This window comes from Gavia stellata, chromosome 4 (genome assembly GCF_030936135.1).
Source record: "Gavia stellata isolate bGavSte3 chromosome 4, bGavSte3.hap2, whole genome shotgun sequence".
In the NCBI taxonomy this organism is placed as follows: domain Eukaryota; kingdom Metazoa; phylum Chordata; class Aves; order Gaviiformes; family Gaviidae; genus Gavia; species Gavia stellata.
The window spans coordinates 77,098,916-77,121,545 of record NC_082597.1 but is presented as its reverse complement, the minus strand read 5'-3'; the positions used below and the strand labels follow the sequence as shown (position 1 = coordinate 77,121,545).

Genomic DNA, 22,630 nt, shown 5'->3' with positions numbered 1-22,630 from the left:
AAAGTAAGTTCTCTTTCAGTCTGAGCCCAGGAAGGGGGAAAAATCCCTCTCAGCGGTTGTCAAGGAGATGGACGGCCGGGTTCGCCGGACTATCTGCCTTCAAAGCCGGCGGCTCCCCGCGAGGGGCAGGGGGCTGCGCCCCCCAGAGCCGCCCCCAGCCGCGGGGGGGGCGCCCTCCCGGGGGAGCGCTAACGGTCCGCCCGCGCGCCCCGGTGGCTGAGGGGAACAAAGCTCGGGGCTCGCGCAGCTGGGGACGCTGGAGGACGAAGCCCGGTAACGGCCTCAGGGGCTCCCGGGGGGCTTCCTACCTGTTGGGAGACGCGAGCGGTATCTGGCAGGGGCGCGGGCATCACGCCGATAAGCCCCCCACGCCTGACTAACCCACATCTCTCGGGGCGGGGAAGAGCTCAACCGGCCCGCCGACCACCCCCCCACCCCCGGCGGCGGCAGCGGGGCTCGGGGGCAGTCCCGGGGGCGGCGGGGGCGGCCCGGCCCGCCCCAGCCCGCCCCGGCGGCCGGCACCGCCCCCCGCCGCGGGAGCCCCGGCGAATCAGCGGGGCGCTGTCAGGGCGTCAGCGCCGGCGGCTCCGCGCGGCCGGCCCCGAGCGCGTCCCTTATCGCAGACAGGCACCGGGGGCCGGGGATCGCATCATTATCATGGGCACTGTTTGCTTTTCGCGGCGCTGCTGTTTGCTTTTCGCTCTCGCCTGGGCCGGCAGGTTGGCGGGAGGCAGCGGGGGCGCAGGTAAGAGGGGGCTCTGCCGCCGTGCCGCCTTCCCCAGGCTCGGGCGGCGCGGAGCCGTGGCCCTGGGGGGACCGTGTTTGTCCGCTCTCCTCTCCCTGGTGTAAGGTGTTGAGGGGGAGGTCACTTCTTGCTGCTAGTAGTGCCGGGGGTGTTGGAAGTTGTGGTGGGGAGGCGTTTTCTCGCGTGTTTGACACTGCTGGAGCCAAGGGACGTCCGGAGGGAGAGACTGGGAAGAAAAAGTTACTTTCCTTAAGTGCCTACGAGATAAATCCGTGCTGAACCCTAGAGACTCCGCAGGGGAAGCGCTGGCTGTTGTATCTTCACAGGTTTTCCTTGTCTGCGCGTTAACCCAAAGACCTGCTGTTGCTTAACAGCTGCGCTCGTATCTGTTCAATAGCAGTAATGATATTAAGTCTTAGCTCCGGTGTTAAAAAAAAAAAAAAAACCCACCAAAAAAACCCCAACCCCGTCTGCCTAGGAATGTTGCAAGCCCAAAGTAATTTCTTAAAGATGTGTATGCAGTCTCTGAAGTTGTGCTAGAAGAAATCCTTTAAGGTGAAGGGGGGGGGGGGGGCGGAAAAATCCCTTTTCGTCAGATACAAGAGTTTGATGCAACAAAATGAACGAAGTGAGCTTACAAGTTCTTAAAGTCCAAGAAACGCAATGTGAGATGTGGAGCAGAGCAGGGGCTCATACTTGGTTTTGCCCTTTCATTTGACTCATTGGCATTCACGCCTGACTCCCAGGCATCCTTCTGTTGCTGTGAAATGTCCCCCTTGGCTCAATGCAGTTTGAATTTTTGACGGCATTATAGAGAGTCCAGCTGTCACTTTTGCTGATCTTGATGGGAGATGGGTGCTGGTTTAATGAGTCAAAAGTATGAACCAAAGCATTTAAAAAAAAAAAAAAACAACAAACTTCTTTTCTTTCTGTGCTTGACTAGTTCTGTGTCTGATCTGGGCAACACCCTCGGACCCCCTAAGCTAATTCACGTAAATCATAGCTAGATCTGAACCGGCTCAGCGGTTAAAATAAACGAATGGACAAGAAAGAAGGAAACAGCTTACAGCAGCCCAGCGTTTCTCCAGAAAATGCTCTGCGTTTGGGAAGGGGAAACTGTTCCCCTTTTTAAAGAAATGATAACAACAATACCGAGTGCGGGCAATTCTCTGGCTAGGAGCCCTGAGGTGCCCCGCGGCGCCCTCCTGGTCTGCACCTCTCAGAGAAGTTCTCTGCTGTGTGCCACACCACGATATCTGATTATTCTCCCCTCTCTAAATAGCCCCCTCCTGTCCCCGGTGACTTTGAAGGATCCGTGTTTTATCACTGGAGATGGCTGAGTGAGCACTTCTGAAACAATTCGCGTTAGGATTTCAAGCTAACAATAAAACTGTTTTCACTTTAGTGCACCTTTTTTGAGGATCTGTTAATCTAATTGGCATGAAACCAGCTGCACATGTCTCTCGCTGGATGCCCCCCTCCCTCCCTGCCTCCGCAGCGCCCCTCTTTCCTCGATACTTCCTAAAAACGAAGGGGAGGCTGTGCTCCGTGCAGCCTTGCTAGTTGTTAGCCGGCTGCTAACCCGCCCCCCCTGGGCAGAGCGCTCCCCTCCCTCCCTCCCTCCCTCCCTGCCTCCTCCCGGGAGCCCCAGATGTGGCTCTCGCCTGACGCGGTGAGGAGATCCGTGCGAGGTGCGTTATTGACACGGCGGCCGCGGCTGACAGACGGCCCGGCCGGTCTCCCCGAGGCAGCGCCGGTCTCCGGCGGCGGCATCGGCTCCGCCGCCCCGGCCCCCCGGCACAGCCCCTCGCGTAGGGCGCTGCGGGTGACAGGGTGGCCGGGGACCGTCTGTGGGGAGCGCGGGGGGGCAGGGCAGGTTAGGCAGGGCTTTAAATGTTCCCATGTTAACAGCACACCCCATCCCTGAATAGGTCGGAGCTTTGTTGTTTTTTTTTTTTTTTTTCCCCTTCTATGTTCACTTCATTAACATTCCCACGACTACCAAATCTCGACTCTCTCTCATCCTCCTCCCTCCCCCATCCTCTTTAAATCCGGGGGAGAAAACGAATGCCCGTCACTGAAATGTTTGTAAAGGCTTCCTACCCTGAAAACAAGAAAAGCGGTCTGGGTCCCCCCTTTCAGAGTCTGGCTCACCAGTAAGGCACCCGCCCGAGCAGGGGCCGGGAAGACTGCTGGGACCTTTTCCTTCTAAATGAGTTTTAGTTCATGTAGACGATGTTATTGCAGGTTGTTTTTTCTGCGCTAACTTACCGAGTTTCATATGGTCTTCCTTTTTTTTTTTTTTTTGCCTCTTAATAAAAAGGATTAATGTGGCTTTACTGTTCAAATATTTCTTTTTCTCATTCTCCCGCCAGCATAGTTTATTTAAACTAGGGTCTAGCTTTCTAAATTAAGAAGATCTCTTTGCTAGAACATGCAAATGGGCTTTTTTTCTCCTCTTACAGGTCATTTAAACACTCTCTGGTTTAACCAAGATGTGGGTCTCCAGTACCCGACCTATACAGCAGGCACTAAGTTCTCGTATGTCTAATGATTTGCTAATGCAGAAACGTGGGACCGAGCCCCTCTAGCTTGGTGGAGCAGTGCTTATAAATGACTTAAGGAGAATAGCACGTTGGTTTGTTCAGTTATTTGACCTTAGATGTTCCCATTTCCAGGATGACACCCGGAAGGCAGGCCCGCAAACAGCTTATTCGAGGGGAGTATCTATCCTTGACGGTTTTCTGTGTCTCAGGTCTCCCCTCTTATCTGTCCCCTTGGGGTTCGTTCTGTGCTTCCAGATGTTGACGAGTGTGCAGAAGCTACGGATGACTGTCACATCGATGCAATTTGCCAAAACACACCAAAATCCTACAAATGCATCTGCAAGCCAGGCTATAAAGGCGAAGGGAAACAATGTGAAGGTAAGGACTGCTCGGCTCCTCTCCTATCTCTCCTCCCCTCCCTTCTCTTATTTGTTTGCTCTTTAAAAGCTTTTGTAAATAGCTGAATTCCTGAAACGATTAATGCAGATTTACAGCTGCTTAACCTCAAATCTCGGTGTTTATTGGCAAGCATCCCCCTGCTGCTTTTGCTAATTGTCCGGCATCACAAACATCGTGTCCGCCAGCCTACTTTTAAAAATTAAAAAAAAAAAAAAAGGAAAAAAACCCCACCAGAGGGGGGGCGTTTCCCACCGAGGCGACTCCCGGGTTAGCACCAGCTTGTCGCGGGCGGTGCCGGGGCCGCTGCCGCCGGGGGCTCGAAGCGCCGCGCCGAGCACGTGGGCCCGCCCCGCCGGGGCGCGGCCGCCGGGCCGGGCTGGGGCCCCGGCTCGCTCCCCGGCCGAGCGCGGGCGGCCGTGAGTAACCGGGGCCGCCGTGCCTGCGGGTGGCCGTCCCTCCCGGCTGCAGGCGTCCGGGGAGGCCTCGTGCCTTCTCCCGCCGCCGGGCCAGCCAGCGGGGCTGCGGGGAGCCGGGGCCGCCGCGCCCGCCGCCGCCCGGCCTGCGACCTCCCCACCCTGCCCCGGCGCGGTGTTGCGGGCTGTCCCGGTCGCTGTCCTCGGGTCTCTCCGAGGCACAGGGAGGCTCGCACCTTCCGCCTGGCTAACGTGTGGTCTACCGTCACTCTTCTCGCCCAGCGACAGCCTTTTCCCCCCCGGTCCGGTTACAGTAGGTGTTTTTCTGTATCAGCTCGAACAGGACACTGGAGCTAGCTTCTCCTCTTTGACACTATGTATGTGTCATGATCATAACACTTTTAGTCTGTGGAACACTGTTTTAAAAGGAACTACTTCAGATCATTGTACTTACACAGACCTAAGAGAGCAGTTTTAATTCTGTGTGTCCTTACATCAATACTTGCAACTGAAAAAGACCTATCATGTTTTATTAGGCACTCATATTTCAGGTTTTATGAACTTCATCTTGTCTATTGAACCTCAGCAGAGACATTGTTCTCTGGTGAAAAGAAGTAATATTGTAATCGCAGCAGAATGCCTTACAAATAAAAGATGCAGGATTATTTTTTTTTTCTACTTGTAGATGCTTAGCACCTATAAAAATTCTCCTTCCAAGTCTCTCTATTTCTACGGCAGACTGAAACTTTTTCAAAAAGTATATGGCCAGTCCATTAAAAAGATTAAAGACCTAGAAATGACTTTGCTGAAGTCTACAAAATTTTGAAACCACATATTATTCTCCATGGACTTCCAAAGTGTTTGTTCAAGTGCCCTCATAAAGCATTTTTGTGGTTGTCATATTTTTCTGTCTTGGGCTTAAATTGACAGAGACAAATTCCTACTGTCCACCTCTTGGTGCTTTAGCGTCTCTGAGCTGCTGTTCATTTGGAAGCCAGATTTTCTTTCTTGCAAACAGAATAATCATTCAGCACTACTTTTTCCTCTTACTCATCAAAGATCTATGTGTGGAGAAAATGTACTCAAGGCCACAGCTGTGGAGGTTACAGCATTCTCAGAATTGGTACTTCTTGTTGTATTGTTTTTCCACATAAAAAGTTTCCTTAAATTTTAACTACTCATATTTTAGCTGTTGAGCTCTGTTTAATGGTAGATCTGGCTGATACTCATGCTTATTTGATAGACCTATTTCTCTTCGCCTGACTTACCTTGGCTCAGTAAAAAAGAAAGCTCAGTAAGTAGTAAAAAAAATCAGATTTCTCTGTGGAATGATGTACGGAATCTTGGAATTTCTGTGGCTGATGTCAAACTCATAGGTAATGGTATTTAGTGTTTGAAAAGCTTGATAAGTAAAGTAACCTGGGGCAGACTGCAGCACGTTCTGCATGGATGTTATTTGTTCAGAGTTAGGTAAATGAATGTAAGGTGTCTAAACCAGGTTGTTACTGTGCATGATGTATAACTTTTTTTATAATGTTGCAGCAGCAGTTCTAAATATTTTGCATCAGCTCTGTATCTTAAATTTGTAATTAATATCAAACTTTGGGATAAGCAGAAAGCTTGAAATATTTTTGGATGCTTCCTTTCTGGAGCTTGTTTTAGATTACTTACGTAGTACCTCTTAATTTCATCCCAAGGTACTTTGAAACTTTGTTACTGAAGTTACGCACCTTCAGTGGCAGGCAGATACCATTATTTCCTTTTTATAAGTGAGCAAACTCAAAACCATAGAGGTGAAGGAAGGGTCATACAAGTCAGTGGCAGAGCTAAGATCTGCCTCAGGTCTGCTGTTCACACAGAGTGGGTTTATTTTGCATCTTGAGGTCAAGCATTCAAAACCTACAGAAATAAACAGACTAGCAGTATTGATTGGTATTTAATATTCTGTCACAAAACACCAGTAATCAGCCATTAAAAATTATCTTTTAAGATAAAAGTGACTGTGCTTGTAATAACAAAAACCGTTCGGTGTATTTCATCTTTGTTGTGCCAAAACCAAAGCTGGGTCATTAAACAGTTCTGGGTCTTTATAACTGAGCTTTTCTATATAAGCTTTTTGATCACTGAAACTAGCTACCTATGAGAAAAGGATGTCTTTTGTATGGATAATGTGCCTCTTTAACTAAGTTTGTAGTAATCTACCTGTATTGCTTCATGTCTAAAGAACATTCATTATAGTGTAACTAACTCCCTTATAGTGCAGACTCTCATATACAGCCAGATTTTGCTAAACAAGCAGAATTGTAGTTTATATAGTGCAGTGAGCTTAAAGAAATGATACTGTATGATCAAATTTATTCTAATAAATTTTAGTGAGCTGCCAGTTTAGGTTATACTGAGGCATTACAATTAATTTAGAAAGGTGTGCATGTTCATTTAGTTTAAACATCAGTCTTAAATATTGCTTTCATTTACTTAAAATCCATTTTTCGAGAAAGGGATTTAGAGTATAGGAACTAACATGATTTGGATGATTCTTAAGTTTTGTAAAAGCAAGGGAGCACATATTTGTACAAATATATCCAGTATGTGAATATGTATTTTGTGTACTCTCGTGTGTTTGTTTATAGTTTTTTATTCAAAGAAAATGAATAGTTTAAAAAATGGGATCTTTAGGCTAATGCAGGAAATGTGGAGCCCAGCCACTTGTGCAGTATTTTGTGCATATTTTGCTGCTCTGACCTAAAGGGCGGGGAGAAAAACCTAAGACAGAAACATTCCTTTCAGGACATGTGGAGAGCTCTAGCAGCAATTATACTGAAATGAAACATTTTCTTGACAGCCTGTTAAATTCCTTTAGCAGGGGATTTGTTTCTGAACATTGCTTTTCTCCCAAAATGTCTTTTGGACTGGGTTTCTCCAGAGTTTCTGAGGATTGGGGATGACTTCTCAGTTCGCAGATCTACCCTACCTTTTTTCTTTCTTTTTTTCTGGGTAGCCTTCTTGCCTGAACCAGCTGACCCATTTCTTTCCACAGAGCACAGTTGCTTCTCCAGACAGAAAAGTTGCTCGTTACTCCTGTGCCCTGTCTCCTGCTTCCCTCTGTAGATTTCAGCTTACCTTTTTTTCAACCAGCTATTTTCTATGCTTTGTCAAGCCATATGGTCAGCATTGCCATGATGATATTTCCCCATATCACATAATATACCAATATCCTTCAACCACAAATTCTCTAACTGGCATTTTCATAGGACAGAATAATGTGTCCAACCCAGGTAATCTTTGAAAAAATATTTGCTTTCAATTGTCCATTTCTATTCAACATACGAAATCTATTCATTGATTCAGTTGCCCTGGCAGACCTACTATCACCTAGGAAATCTTCCCTGTTGTGATTTTAGTCAATATCTCAAATGCAGTGGCCTGCATTCAGCTGCATGCACGCTCTTTCATGCTCCCTAGGTCTTTGTCCTTACCTTCTCTACATTGACTTTTGGTCTCCCCACAGGTCGGTATCTCAATAAAATTGTTAGCTGGAAAATTGTGTCAAAGCAGTGGAGATTCCAGAGAGTTCAAAAGGATTCCAAGTCCTGAGGTTCCCTAGGCCTTGACAGGGCCTCCTTTGTCCCCGATGCCAATGTTGTATGTTTGCCATTGTAGGGTACTCTGTCATTGAACATGACATGAAGGGGTTTAGCTCTTAAACCTAGTTAACTTTTTTTGCCCATGTTACTTCTCAGGCTATTCCAAACCCTCATGCCATTAATGGTTAAAATAATCTGTATAATTTCTGGTTGATGTTTATCAGTGTCCATTTTATATCCAATCAGTGTGTTAATTTTACTGTCTATTAGAAATATTTTTTTCCCCACAGCCTATCACACCAGTGTGATTGTGATTTCATTGAGTTGCTCTAGCTATAGTTTCTTTTTATTTTGGATGATATCTTACATGTAGGACTCTTTCTCTACAATATGTAGAGGATGTGATTGTGTGGGTGTGATTTTTCCTTAAGGGATGTTCACTGGGACCTGTTGCTTCTGGGTTGCAAAACTCTGCTCTGAGCTTTCCCATACTGAATAAGACTTCCCTCTTGGTGTGTTTCTTCTGCTATCTTCCACAGTATTTGCATAACTGTTCTTCAGTTCTTTTAATAACTGGTCTTACACAGTTGTTGTCATGTTTCTTGAACTCTTTGTACATAAGAGAAATGCTCACAACTTTTAGCTGTATTTTTTTTATTATTATTATTATTATTATTATTATTATTCCTGCTGTGAAGCTTCATAATGTGATGGACTTCTTGCTAAGGGCAACATATATGTGCCATGGCAAAGTATCTTGGCAGAGTCTGCCTTGAAAGGGTGATTTTGAGATTTCTGCTCGTGTTGGAAGTTTGTGCTATCAGCAGCAGTTCTGCTTGACTGCTAGGTGAGTAAGCCCGTGCAGTTCTAGTGATGTAAGTTTGTCATATGTTGATGTAATTGCGGTCCTTTTCCTGATGTAAGTCATCATTCCAGGTAAACAGGCAGGTGGTCATGGTAATCTGCAAAGAGGGCTGTTATTCTTGATTACCCCAGTGATTGCACCTCACTGGGTTTAAGCATGATACAATCTCAAAAGAAGGTAAACCATTCCTGCCTCAATCACAGGTATATTCAGCTCCACAGCAGGTTATATTCTGCATATGTCCATTTGGAAACACAGACTAATTGTCCTTTCTGAATCCCAGTGCTCATCTAAGGGCTGCTTAGCTGAAGGAAGCTTCTGGAAAATATACAGACAATCTAGCAAGGCATCTCCTAATCTGGGGCTGATGTGCTGCTCATCGCAACTTCTGCCATAGTTCCTAACATTTTTCTGTGTACAGTGGATGGAAATACTCAGTACAGTATCTGGAAAAATACTTCTGTTTACATACCTAGATTTTGTTATTTCCATTGATGTTCTGTGATGTCTGGCTTTGTTTCTGACACAGTCTGTTGCTGCAAACAGAAAAGCACAGTATCATACAGATCATCTCTAAAATGTTAACTAAAAGCCCTTTTCTGAACTAGGAATTCTAATTTTGTGGGAACAACAGGATAGTGAATTTCTTACTTGGGCACATCTTTGAGACTCTTGTGATAGCACATGCAATTCTGTTTTCGTGCTGCAGGTGCAATAATGTCCCTCAGCCAAAATTTAAACTACTCGGCGTGTTTGCAGCAATACACTAGAGTATAAAATGATAGCTCATTGCATTTACAATGAATCAGAAATGGTATAGATAAACCACTCATTATAATCTTCAATAATTTTGTGGGTGTGAGGCCAAGTTTCTTCTTATACCTGTTTGTTAGATCTGTTTTTAAAGGTTTTTAAACAAAACTTAGCAACTGGAAAAACATACAGAAAATTTATCTCCTCATCACTGCCATTTGAATAATAATGATTGTTTCTCTAGGCTTGACTTGAATATTCTTCTTATAATTTTAATCTTGTTCACCTGTTTTCTCTTTCTTAAGAAGCTGGTCTCACTCATTGGATTTTAATTTTACTGTAGTCTTTCATATATCTGCTGTGTTCTTCTCACGGTCTTCAAAAATGAATCCAAATATTGTGACAGGGCTGCTCTGAATCAATCAACCTGGAAACAGCACAGGACATTTCCGAGTTCTCATTTCCCAGCTCCTGGTCCAGTATCTCGCACTGAAGCCTCCTCTTAGCTGCAGAAATAAGTAAGTACGGGGCTTCTGGATGTCTTTTAAATGGAACAATGATCCCATTTCTTTGAAGAGCTCCATGGTGTTCCGTCAATCCACTCTCAGCAATTCTTTCTTAAGTGGACCATCTCTATCAACGATGTTGTGTGAGAGTAAATGAACACTGCTGCGTGTCCTTTGGTTTCTGAAACTTGGGCATCTTGATGCTTGCACAACTCTAGTGGGCTCGAGCTTGTGCTATCTCTCTGTCTCATTGCTGAATAACAGTGATGCCACTGAACAAGGCTGCTTAAGTGACTTCTTCCTGATTGATCATTCTTCTAATTGCAATAGAAGGTGAATTCATTCTCTCAAGGAAGGGTCATCCTCTGGGATATTGCAAATATTGACTCACTTCAGGCTCAATATTATCGCTACATCCATAGCCTTACAAGAAGGTGCTCTGGGAAGTTGGTTTGGTCAAATCCGCTAATACTATCTACTAATAATACCCCACTACATATCTGTCAGGGGGACAAAGGATTTTCTGAATAGCTCTGTGTTGAGATCTGTTGCTACAAGCCTGTGATGCTGGTTTTGTCCTATCGGCTTGCAGCAGCCCATCTGAGCACAGAGGAGGAGATACTCTGCCACCTCCCAGTTTTGTGCTGATTTTTATTTCAGGGTCAAATCTTCCCTCCCAGTTTTATTCACATGGAATATAGCTTTACTCTGGGTGAGCCATTGTGCTGATTTCATTGAAAGTAGCTTCCAGAATGAAGCAGTACAAGTTGTCAAAAAGTGGGGGAGGAAGAATATAAACTAGCTTCTTTGATTTGAGCTAGTAACTACATTTTTTTCCTCTCTGTAAATTCTACTCATTTGATTGGGTAACTTGATGCATCTTTTTTGGCTTGGGCTGATAAAAGTGTTTCCCAGAATCCAATTCTGAGGTCTTCTATATCTGTGCTTTTTATTTTTTTTATTGTCTGGTACCATTTAATACTCAATTCTCAGCTCGCCAGTTTTCTGAATTACTTCAGGGAATGGAGTTTCTTAGGGGATGGAGAAGAAGTAGCAAGCAGGAAAATACTCCTGAGAACATTCTGTAATAAAACAGAGTTTTATTACAGCCTAAGTGAATTAACAGCTTATGATAACTTTTTCTTTTCTCCTTCATGCTTCTTCTGTTCCTTGAATAGGGCTTTTGTTTTGGCCAGGGTTGAGCCTTGGTTTCATTTATTTATTTATTTATTTATTTAAGATTGCTTTATTTTTCTGACTTTGTTCAGCCGTTTATCCAATACAACCAGAATATCCCTTAGTTGGGATGACATGACCCGTTTAACTGCTCACAGTGCCATCAGTCCCCATGTGTCACACACCCTATTGTTTTCTTCTCTCCATTTTCCTCCCTACCCTGTCCTACCTCTCAGAGCTACTTTCTGGCAGCCCATAATGCTGCTTCAGTGAACAGCTCCCCCGGTGGTCCAGTTTGGAAATCTTCCATTTTTACTTAGAAAAAGAACATTTGCTCCAACTTCTTCTTTTTTTTTTTTCCCTCCAGAAATGCTTCTTGGATACAAATATCACTATATTTTGCATAAACAAATACCATACCGCTAGAAATACAGCCTCATTCTTCAACAGCATTACATGTAATTCTCAATTTGGAAAAAATATGCTTTTTTCCAAGGACACTTCTCTAAATAGTTGATAAGCTCCCTGTCTGCTGGATGGTCTACGGGTACTCTGGGAACTTATAAATATATATAAAATTTCATCAGTCTCAACAGTTGTTAAGCTGCAGAACCCAGGGTGGCCTCCTGTGGTGTTATAAACTTGGTATTTAGAAGGAACTTCTCCTTTCCCCCAAATACACGGTGTAAATTATCTGGCAGGAAAATAATAATAAAATGAAGGAGCATAAATAGAATGTATTAAGCTCAATATGTAAGAGTCTGTCCTTCTTTTGTCTTCATTCTTTATACATCTGCCAGACAATGCCCAGTTTTCCTTGTTTTCCCACCTGTCACCTTTACTTCTGGTGCAGTCCCCTTTCCTTGCAGTCTTCGTTATGTTGTCTTGTATATTCTGTTACTCAGCTGTCTCTTAACCTTGTCATTTCCCTACTGCAAATCCTACTTCTCTTTCTTTTGTCCTCTCCTAGTGTATTGTCACCTGCTTCTTTTTTATTTTATTCAGTTTTCCTTCCCTTGTCCTCTCTCTCAGTGGCTTATTGCAGTTACAACATTGAAAGCCAGTGTCCCACAGCAAGACCTCTGGGACTGGAGAGCTGGTAGCTGCAAACTCTGAGGACCCCTTACAGGTCCTTTCCCTTGAGTTCTGTCTTCAAGTGAAAACAGTTCCCTCCAGCTCTTGGAGTTTTCCCTTTTTGTTCACCTCTTTCCTGGTCCCCACCACCAGCTCAGAGTTCACCTGTCCCTCAGCACATTCCCTGCTGTTTCCACCCCTGCAGACCCATGGACCTTTCCTCAGGTGGCTACTGGAAAGACATCTTTGCTTGGCTGTTTGCCATCATTTGCCAGCTCCCGTTTGATTATGGGGAGTGTCTTCATGTGTGTCCATTGTGCTACCAAAATACACATTCTTTCTTCTGAGGCTGAATGTAAGCTGATGCATGATGTGGTCAGGAAGCCTCTGGTTGGATGATGGCAGAGGAGTTGGGGAATGTCACCTTCTGCTACTTCCCTAAACCTTGCCCAAATAAACTCCATTAATGTGGCTTTTGTCTCCTCTGCATTTGAGCCAGGTAGCATCCACACTGATGCTGTTAGGACACTGGAGGTAATGGGAATCATGGATGGTGGATACAGTCTCTGTACTTGTGGAAGAGGATGGTGGATACAGTCTCTGTACCCATGGTACTAGTTTCTAATACCCTATTCTAGACCAGGATAGCTGGGAGCCGTAACTACAGGGCAAGCCTCAGGTAGCCCTGGGATGGAGGATGTATGACAGGAAGTTGTAGGAAAAATGTGTGTACAGTCTGGTTGGAAAAAGGAGTAATACTCAGCTTCCTCAATGCACTGATTTACGAAGTTGTTTGCTTGATCACACTTTTTTTTTTTTTTTTGCACAGGGGCAATTGATGTGGGGCTGTACTGTGAAGAATATCACAGAAATAATCCCCCAAAAAGTGAAGAAAAAACAGAGGATTACAGTATGGCTCTATAAGCTGTTCTACACTGAAAAGGCAATGAACTGGGGTATAGAGGCTGAAACAAATGGCAGGGAGAAGGTGGTGGTGGTGGACGAGGTGAATAGATTTCCTAATCTGGCTTAGTTTCTGGAGCCATTGGGTACTGAAACTACAGCCTAAGGCTGAAAAAACACCAACCAAGAAGGACATTTTGGAAACTTTAGCTGCCTAAATTCAGCAGATGCCTGCTGAACTTGTGAATTTATTTGATTGTGATTTTTTTTTTTTTTAATGATTTTTTAAATGGCTATTTGGTGAATTTTCAGCTGTAATTTGGCAAGCTTTTTCTGTCCCAAGAAATCTACTGAAAGGTAACTCCCTGCCTCCTTACAGGAAACAAAATCTGAGAGCATTAAATCTGTTCAAGTAATTTGGGGAGATTTTTTAAAATATGCTAAAGCAGTGAATTTTCCATATAATCACTTTGGGGAAAAAGCCAACTTTATGGTTTTTTTTTCTTTGTTTGTTTTAGTATGTATATATTTGTTTTAAATTTCAGCTGAAAAAAAGACCTGCTTTAAAGCAGATACCTTGCATGAAAAATTCTAGCCCATACATGAATGTTTGGCAGAGTTATAAGAAACTGAAGATAGGGTCTGACAGACCCCATTGAAATTTCAAGACTTTTCTACACATTTAAGATGCTCAGCAAAAGGAATACACTTAAGTTACAGTTTGAAGAGTTGTTTTATTCAAATGCCTTGATTCATCAGAGTACTTAAGCATGTGCTTAATCTTAAGAAGCTGTTACACTTTAAAGTTATTCTGTTTAAGTGCTTTAATAAAGTGAAGATGTTGTCTTATTTTACTTTACAATGCTCCTTCTCTAGAGCTGCAGAAGATCACAGTTTTTCCTTCAGTGACCAAGGAATAGGAAAAAAAAAAAAAAAGATCTGAATCATTTAATAAGCTGATGTAAGACCTTCATCTTACAGGTGCTTTAGACCTGAACTTAGTGCTTAACACATGAGCAGTTTGTTTGGTGCTGTAGGCCCCATAGATAAAATACCAAATTCAAGACCATGCTGTCACAACTATTGATGATATTTTACAGTACAGCCACAAAAGACAGAATCAGAAATATTAAATAGATTAAATGACCTTCAGATCATTCTGATTCCTATAATCAATTTGTTAAGCAGATGAGCTGTTATCTCGGAGAATATAAAAGCCAATTTTCATTTACTCTCTCAGCTTGAGACTGCTAGACTCTGCCTATCATTGTTCCCATGCCCTAGTCTTCATGAACCACTGTCAGTCCTTATGTTTAACAAGGCATTGTGCTCACAGAACATCATAAATTTAACTGGGGGGGGGGGGGGGGGGGGGCGGGGGAAAGTGATGCGTAACACTGATTTGGTGATTATTAATGGTTGGGGGGGGGGGGGGGTGTTGCTGCAGAATGTGCTTCAGAGACCAGAGAATGGGAACCTCTGTAGGAGTAGTTATTTGTTGGACATACCATTGCTGAAAATACTGCAGGACATAACTGCTGTGCATTCTAGTTCTTGCTATTGTCAGAGGGAAATTGCACTGAAGTGCCTTTGTTCTGATTTCATTATCTGGAAGCGGAGGCTACATTAAAAAATTTCAGGCCAGTTGTCTCCCTGTTACAGTGTAAAAGTGCTTGAAGTGGGTATCTACTTTGCTGAATGGGGAGCATAGGTAATGCATATCCAATTTTTTTGGCAGCACATAAGTAGGAGGAATTTGATATCTTACTTCATACCTCTAGAGAAGGTAGTGCCTTTACTGAGTAGAGTTGTGCCTTTATTCTTTTTGCACTTTTCTGTTTGCTAAACTTCCTTGAAAAGGATTCCATAAAAACTGATTTGGAGACATGCTTGTGTTTTTATCTAAGTACAAAGCACCAAAGTCTGACTTTATTTAGAAATTTCCATTTTTCTGATGCATTCCAACCTGTCTAAAGATTAATATGATCCAAGTTCCTCTTTCTACGTCCTTCCTCTCACACGCCACTTTTGTCTTAAACTATCCCAATTATTGCTTGTGCAATGGTACAGTTCATCTGATCCTTAGTACTGGTCTCGGTATTCCACACACTGGAAAGGCAGGTACTCCGAACTGTTTGCCCTTGCTTCTGACTGCTATGGGATTTTCCAAAGGGCTTTCGTAGGGGCTTTGTCTGCATGGGCGCACTGGGGAAAGGGTCTCGCTTGGCCTGTGTTGCAGACTGACCCAAAGCCATTAGACTGCTTCCCTAGGGAGGCTAACTGTGAGCTGTTTGGCTACTAGAGGGCAAGACACAAGTGGAGCCCTGTGGCTTTTGCTTGGCTTGAATTCCTAAGAAAGCGAATTTGCCTCTGTTCAGACCGGAGTGTGTAGACATATTCAGAGTGCAAGGAATAAATGAGTGAAGGAGGGCTGCCAGAATTACTCTGACCTGTGACTGTTCTGACTTGTAAGAGTGAGCCAGGGAATGAGTATAAGGCAGGAATAGACAACCTCAGCCTGTTTTCCTGAAATAAAAACCTGAAGACTAAAACTGTTTGGTTGGGTATAGTTTGTTTCATTGGGTATAGACTATTTCATTATGTGAAAATGGAAGTGGCTTATTCTGTATACAAACAGTTTTACATCTGAGGAGATTATGGCTTCAGAACGGAAGAATGTTTCTATTACAGTTCTCTCAAAAGCTTTAACAATGAAACCAACACCCTCAAATGGGTGGTTATAGTATGATTAACCATTCCAGTTGACTAGGAAACAACTTCTTTTGTGATATGGATAAAATCCAGGGTGTGGTCACTTTAAGTTTTATGTTAACAGTCACTTCTAAACCTATATGAAGATGATTTCTCTTCTTTATGCTTCTGGCAATTTACATCCTTTCACTGTTTCTGTTTTGAAATCTTTTAAAAATTCTTTTTCCTGAGGGAAGTGAGAGAACTGCATTATATTAAAAAAACAAAACAAACCACCAAACAGTTGACTGCATCATATGTGGTCTTATGAAGTAAAACCCAAAAGCTTTAGCATTTATTCTGAATAGGGAATACACACAAATCTATTCAGGATAGCAGCAGCAATTGCATTCATTTCCTAGAATAGTTTATTGATGTAATTTACTTTGAGTTAATACAAAAGTTTCCAATGCACGTTTCTGAGTGCTTTCACTGGACTTTGTTGCAGAAAGTGAGTGCATGTGCATATATGGATACCTGTGTGTACCTGCATTCTTTCAGAAAACCTTTATTATAGTATATCATTATAATATATTTAAGTATCCTTGTAAATTTGCGTGTTAGCCTTGTATCTGAGTAGAACAGAGTTACTAGAATACGTTCCTGTGCTGCTTATCCTGAAAGGCTTTTAGTCATTACCATTAACATTGATGTTATGATGAGGCACTGGTGGTAGTTTTTTAAGACAAGTGTTTTGGTGATCTGTATGGAAGGTAACAGGCAGTTGCTGTAGCCTACTCCACAATGAGAAGACAACATCAGTCCTTGCCTGAGTTAGCAAGAGGCTGGACTCAAGGGATGGAGACCTGAAAGAGATGCTTTCTGGAAGGACTATAGCATGTTTCTGTTAATGTTGCCATTCACTGAGGAAAGTCCCAGTGTTTGTAATTGTGAAGCCACCTGAATGATCCTGTTTGCACACAGCATATTCTGTAGGTCTCATGTTTAATGAAAAGGACAGCCTGGTTTCTTGATCACATTATCTGATTTATGTAGGCATATTTATGTATATTGTGTGCTTGTGGGGAATCCTGAAGAGTCCAGAAAATGGGTAAGAGGTTTGCCGTTTGGGTGTGAGTGTTACAGAGGGTCCTGCTGGGTGAGGGCTCTGCCACAGCTGGGCAGGGGTATGTGTGGGTGTGTGTCATGCCCTCAGAAATACAGGTCTCAAGCTTGCTCAGCTGATTTTGCTTGAACTTGCTAAAATAACTTGGATCTCAAAGATGAGACCAAGCGTGAAGAATTTCAGTCTTTGAAGAAGCTGTGAAAATGCAAAGTGGAAGGTAAGGTGGGAATGCTTTGAAAGGTGGTTTATGTTAAATAATACTAATTGTAGTATACTTATACCTTTACCTGTCAGAAGTACACACACAACATATGCTCTTAAGACCATTATGCCAAGTATGAACACAACTATCAAAATGGGGAAATACGCTATTGGGAAGTTTACTACATATTTTTATTACTGAACTATATAAAACTAAGGGAGAAAAGCCATAATAGGAGCAAACTTTATACTATATTTATAAAATTACAGAATTTGTATTTTATATTTTGCTTTTTAAATTGTGCATGGTAAGCTGTAACATACAAATATATGACAATGTTATGTTGCACTGAAAATCTAGTTTACCAATGGATTCTTCTTTAGTAAACTTTATGATCAACAAGGAAGTATAAAACTTAGGGGAAATACATGTCTTCTGGTCTGAATTAGTCACTAACATGGTCTTTTCTATTATAGTATTTGAAGCAGGGGGGAGTGCTTTAAATGCTTCAACCCATTTAACCTTAATTGCTCAGTTTTAATAGACATTTGCTGACTAAAGGAACCAAATTATAGCTTGAATTAGGCCTTACTAATCTTAATTAAAAGCTCTACTTTATAATCGGAAACAGCCTATGTTTAAAACAGTAAGCCTTTCTTAAATGGCTTATTTTAAAATGCTAAGGCCCTTTTGATAATAATTGTTTAGACTGAATACGGGTAACCATTATTCTCCTTACATTGCACTTAATTAAAAATACCTCCTCCATGTGGTTTTGTGCCTTCTGCTGGCTGTAAAATTGTTTGGCTGGGGGGGTGGTGGGATTACTTTACTTTTCCTGTGGTAATTTGAAAATGTTCCTGCCCTTTTGTTTTAAAAGTTTTCTGGGGTCACAAGTTACAAAATTAACATGTGAATTAATACAAATATTAGCTTCCTGCATTTCTCTATCCTCAAGTGAATGCTTGTCAGTCACTTCAATTAATTTGTGTACTAGGCATAGAATTACAACCGTTAATAATACATCCTATAATTCATTTAGTTTAACATTTAAATTGTGCTCAGACAGTTGATCATGGGCTTCACATTGCACTCCTTCCTGAGACCTAACTTGCAGTAAAAATAAAGTCTGTTATATTGGGAGGGAGGCCCTGGCTCTATCTTTTGAGCATTTGGTATACTGGTAGAGTTTCTGTTAATTTCAGGGGTATCCGAAGAAGGCAAAGGGTGGATTTCATCAGTCCAAACATGGATCTCAGTAGTACAGTTCAGTACACTTAAGCAGTTCGCCTTGCTTTCCCTTTGTAGTTGATGGAGAGAAATGGGAATTTCCTTAATGCAATTCACCTTGTATTAATGGAGACAAAAATAGGTCAGATAAATCATGTCCTGAAAATAACAGTCTCTTTCTAACACAGATGTGGACATCTACAATGTTAAAAAAACAAAACAACCCCCCTGACTTAATTTTAGGAAAAAGCTGATTTTTTTTAATTGTGTTTTCTTAGAACTCAGCCTTAAGATTTTTCTTGGTGCATCCTACTCAGGAAGCACTGCTAGACCGTGTGGTTATACCTTTGTTTAAATTGCATTGCTTTTAATTCTAGTAGCCGAGTTGTCTGCTTGCATAAGCTAAATGCAAATTGAGAGTCCTTTACACTAAGCCTGCTGGATCTTTATGTGCACTTAGAAGTAACTTGTAAGAAAAGTCAGTTGTGCCAGTTATGGAGATGGACAGACATTCTTGAATGTCAGTCTCGTTTGCTTGGTTATCAGATCCTTGGAATACCCCTTAAGCATTTTTTAGAATTTCTCTTTATTGTCCAGTCTGTTGTATGTTATGTGCTGATGGAGTATACAAAGATTGGTAAATCATACACATTACAGGAAGGTAAAATCAGGGCTCTTTACAGTGAAATCAAAGAACTTTGGTCCCTACCCATGCCACATACCTATGTGTATTTATCTTTTAATAGCAAAAGTGCGTAAGCTGGCCAGACCGAGTTTGACTAAAGATCCGCCTAGCTTGATGTGCAGTCTCTGACAGTGGCCAATAGTGGATGCTTAGGGTAGATTATAAAAAACGGGACATGGAAGAATGCAAGAATCTCGAGTCAGTTGTAAAAAAATGACTAGGTAGTTTGAAAAGCTTGATCTGGATGTTTAACCTAACTTTAGACGGTTGCATTGTTAAACCAGGTGCCGTGGATAAACACCCATAACCCTATTATTTTATTTTGAGCCTTTTGCTGAGGGTGAAGTCCTGTATTAATCATGAGTGAGTCAGGCCTTGGTGCCCTGTTTTCAATGGATAACTAATGAAGTTGTAATGTGTTCTCTTCTGGACTTCTGTTCATGTATCTTAGAAATACTATACCAGATACAGTCTTAAAAGAGGGATTGTGTAGAAAGATGGGAAGGAGGAAGGAGAAGCATGGGGAATTAATCAAGAACGTTTCAAAAAGTGATTTCTCTAATCTCTAGTTTTATATTGAATGTACTGTCCAATTTAAAAAAAAAACCAACAAACTGTTTATTGGGCTGTTAATCAAGTCTTTAGCCAAGAGATTGCTGCATTTTGCTTACCTATGCATAATAAAACAGCATTGCTGTAAAAGGCATCTCATGATAAATTATCTAAATGAGAGTATTGGGAATAACTCTACAGGACTAAACAAACATTTGTATAAACTTACCCACTTTTATCCCTCTACTGTTGGGGAGGAGGGCAGTACAATTAGACTGCCTGGCTTTCTGTGGTGTGTTCTGTCAAATGCATATTATTATTTGAATACTGCACTAAAGTTGTAGGCCTTCTTTGGTTCTTTCTACCAAATATCCTCCTGAACATAACAAACAAATACAATTACATAAAATTACAAAAGGAAAATTTCTAGGCTATGAATATGATCTCTCTTCAATTTTCAGCAAATGTCCATGTTACTATTTCCATATCTGCAGTTTCATTCTTTTTTCACAGAATAGCATTAACAGTGCTGAAAGCTGTGTATGCTTTCTAGTGCAGGATTTTTGAATGCTGGAGCAGAAATGCCTAATTTCTTGGCAAAGCTAGTTGATTGCCTCTGTTTGCTCTATACTTCTTTCTTGTCCAAACATCAGATGTGAGCACAGCTTATAATTGAAAATATTTGATGATTCACAGGTCAGCAATGGTGTTTTTCATGTTTGAATTTTAAATTTCATACTTACTGCTTTTCCTGGATTTTCCTCACTATGAAATAGGTGTTTGTACAGCCTGCCCAGGCCTCATCTAACCCTCACCCCTGCATGCCAGGCAAAGGAGAGTGTGTAACTTCATTAGTTCCTGTTCAGAGAGCCCCTGCTCTTGCTTACTTCTCTACTGGCCAAAGAGTCCAGGCAATGTTCTGAAGAGTCTGTAGAGGGTAATGATGGAAAAGCTGATGGGTTCCATGCTGGTGTTCACTATCTGTAGATCTGTATCTCTGCTGGACACTTGTTACACATTCACATGTCAAAACCCAAAGGCTGCTTATCACTGGTTTTCAGATTTTCTCTATTATTATTTGTCTCTGGTGGTAAATAGAGCTCTGGCTCACAAGACCAATTTCTGCATGGCATTTTAGAAGACTAAGGAGAGCCTACATCATAACGATGAACTCTCTTTGTGAATAAAATTTTAGAATTGTCAGCATGTATCAGTAGGACAGGGTTGTCTATTTCAGGAATAAAAAGCTTGAATCCAAAAATTACATTAATGTAATATTTGTTTGAAAATAAAACCCTTTTGCATTGATCTACTACAACAGCATCTAGGGCTTCTTGTTGATATTGGCCAGGGCCACACTTTCAAAAAATGGAAAATGTTCCATTTGTACACCCAAACAAAATTACATGGCAGGTACTTTACACATTGTGGAGGTAGAATTGTTGTTAAGAAGCTGAGAGGCTGTGCCAGAATTCTGAGTTGTGCAGCAAAATTGCCAAATATTTTGGCATCTTGAAAATAATTCCACATTTCATGATTGTACAGTTCCCAAATCCACTGACTGCTGATTGAGATAGCTCTTAGAGCTGTGAACTGTTCAGTTCAGTGATTTGTGTGTGCTCACATTTAGGGCATTATCTTTATAATCATAGGTTTAATAAAGTTTAACTTACTGAAAGTTGAGATTCTGAAACACAATTCTGTGACAAGTTGAATTTGTCATTACAGAAACAAAATGTGACTTGATCATCTTCAACTCTTGCATAATAACAAAATCGGTAGCCTAGTAACTTTTTTACCTTCTGTACAGTGCATCATAAAGCTGAAGAGTGATGGACAAAAATGAGTTTGAGCATTTTGTAAGCCTATCTCAGATTTTAAAAATTTCTTGTAAATCTTTGATCTAATTTCTATTCAGTTTAGTCTTCTCACATCTTTTTCAAGCAAATGTATCAAGCTCATAAAGGAGACATTTCTCTTAAATGTAGGGTCATCTCAACTAATTTTACTCAGTTTGTTTCCTAAAGATGCTGAGTACCCACAGCCCTGCAAGGAACTAGTAAGAAAAATTAATACTTACCACTCTCCTGAAAACATAAATTATATACAGATAATGTATCTATATCTAGGGTGGAGCACTGAAATAATTTTTAAGCACATTTACTGTCAGTGCACACCACCATAGAAAAGAGAAGGAAAATATGAAATCCCCAGTACTCTCTCCTGGATAAGAAAAGTAAAATGTAGAATGATCGATATTGGTAGTTAGGCAACATGCTGGTATTAGTATATTACTCTTGCCAAAGTTACTCTGGAGTCTTAATAACCAGGAGATGTGAGGGACTTTTATTTCATTGAGTTTTAATGAATGACCCATACTCTCATTTTTCAGTACATTCTATGTGTGTTATAGCTGTTTTACTGTCGTGTGGACCTTCCTAGTCCAGATAAACACTTCTGTAGTTGGAAAAACTATTTATGGCAAAAATAAAAATGATGATTCTGAAACAAAGAAGGATCGTCTTTGATCATCTTTGATCATCCAAGTTATCCTCCAGTCAGCTGCTGTTTAATAGGTGAGGAGTTAGTCTTCATACTTGTGAAGGACGTAGAGTGGCAGTCCTTACAGGCTGCTCTTTGCTGTTCTCTGCAAACCAAAATGCTGGGAGGCCTTCACTTTGTAAAGGATGCTGTTGGGGAACTGTATGAATTTGTCTGCACTCAGGGAACAGGTGACAAAATAATAGGCAGAATTGGTTTCCTGGGCTTCATAACTGTTAGGTCCAGCATTATCAGGGGACACAAATCCGTGGATCCCCTGTGTATCATGTTTAGAAGTAGCCACATGACTTTAGTAAATGTTGAAATGAAAGGCAGCCCTGAACAGGTCATTTGAGTATGTGCGATGAGTCTCTCATGGCAGTGCACAACAGTGTACGTAATGCAGAGTTGCTCTGCTCATAGATAATTAGTTGTATGGTACTCTCATGGGAGTTTTTGTAGGCTGGTAAAATTAATTTCTCACATGTGTGCCATACAAAGCAGGGAGTTTGACCAATTAATACAGGATGACAGGAAGCCCTACATTTTACAAATCCTACATGACATAAATTACATTGTATTTCCCAAGAGGTTAACCAGCGCAGCAGAACAGTTCTCAGCCAGGAGTCTGCAGTAGCC

The 22,630-nt window shown here is 41.9% G+C and overlaps 1 protein-coding gene across 1 annotated transcript in view; it reads left to right on the top strand.

The window, feature by feature from the left end:
• The first annotated feature begins 657 nt into the window (after positions 1–657).
• SCUBE1 (signal peptide, CUB domain and EGF like domain containing 1) overlaps positions 658–22,630 on the top strand; it is a 211,011-nt gene continuing 189,038 nt past the window's right edge. The window contains exons 1-2 of the mRNA XM_059816476.1: positions 658–745; positions 3,547–3,669. Coding sequence (XP_059672459.1) covers positions 658–745; positions 3,547–3,669 — 211 coding nt within the window. The remainder of the gene's footprint in view (positions 746–3,546; positions 3,670–22,630) is intronic.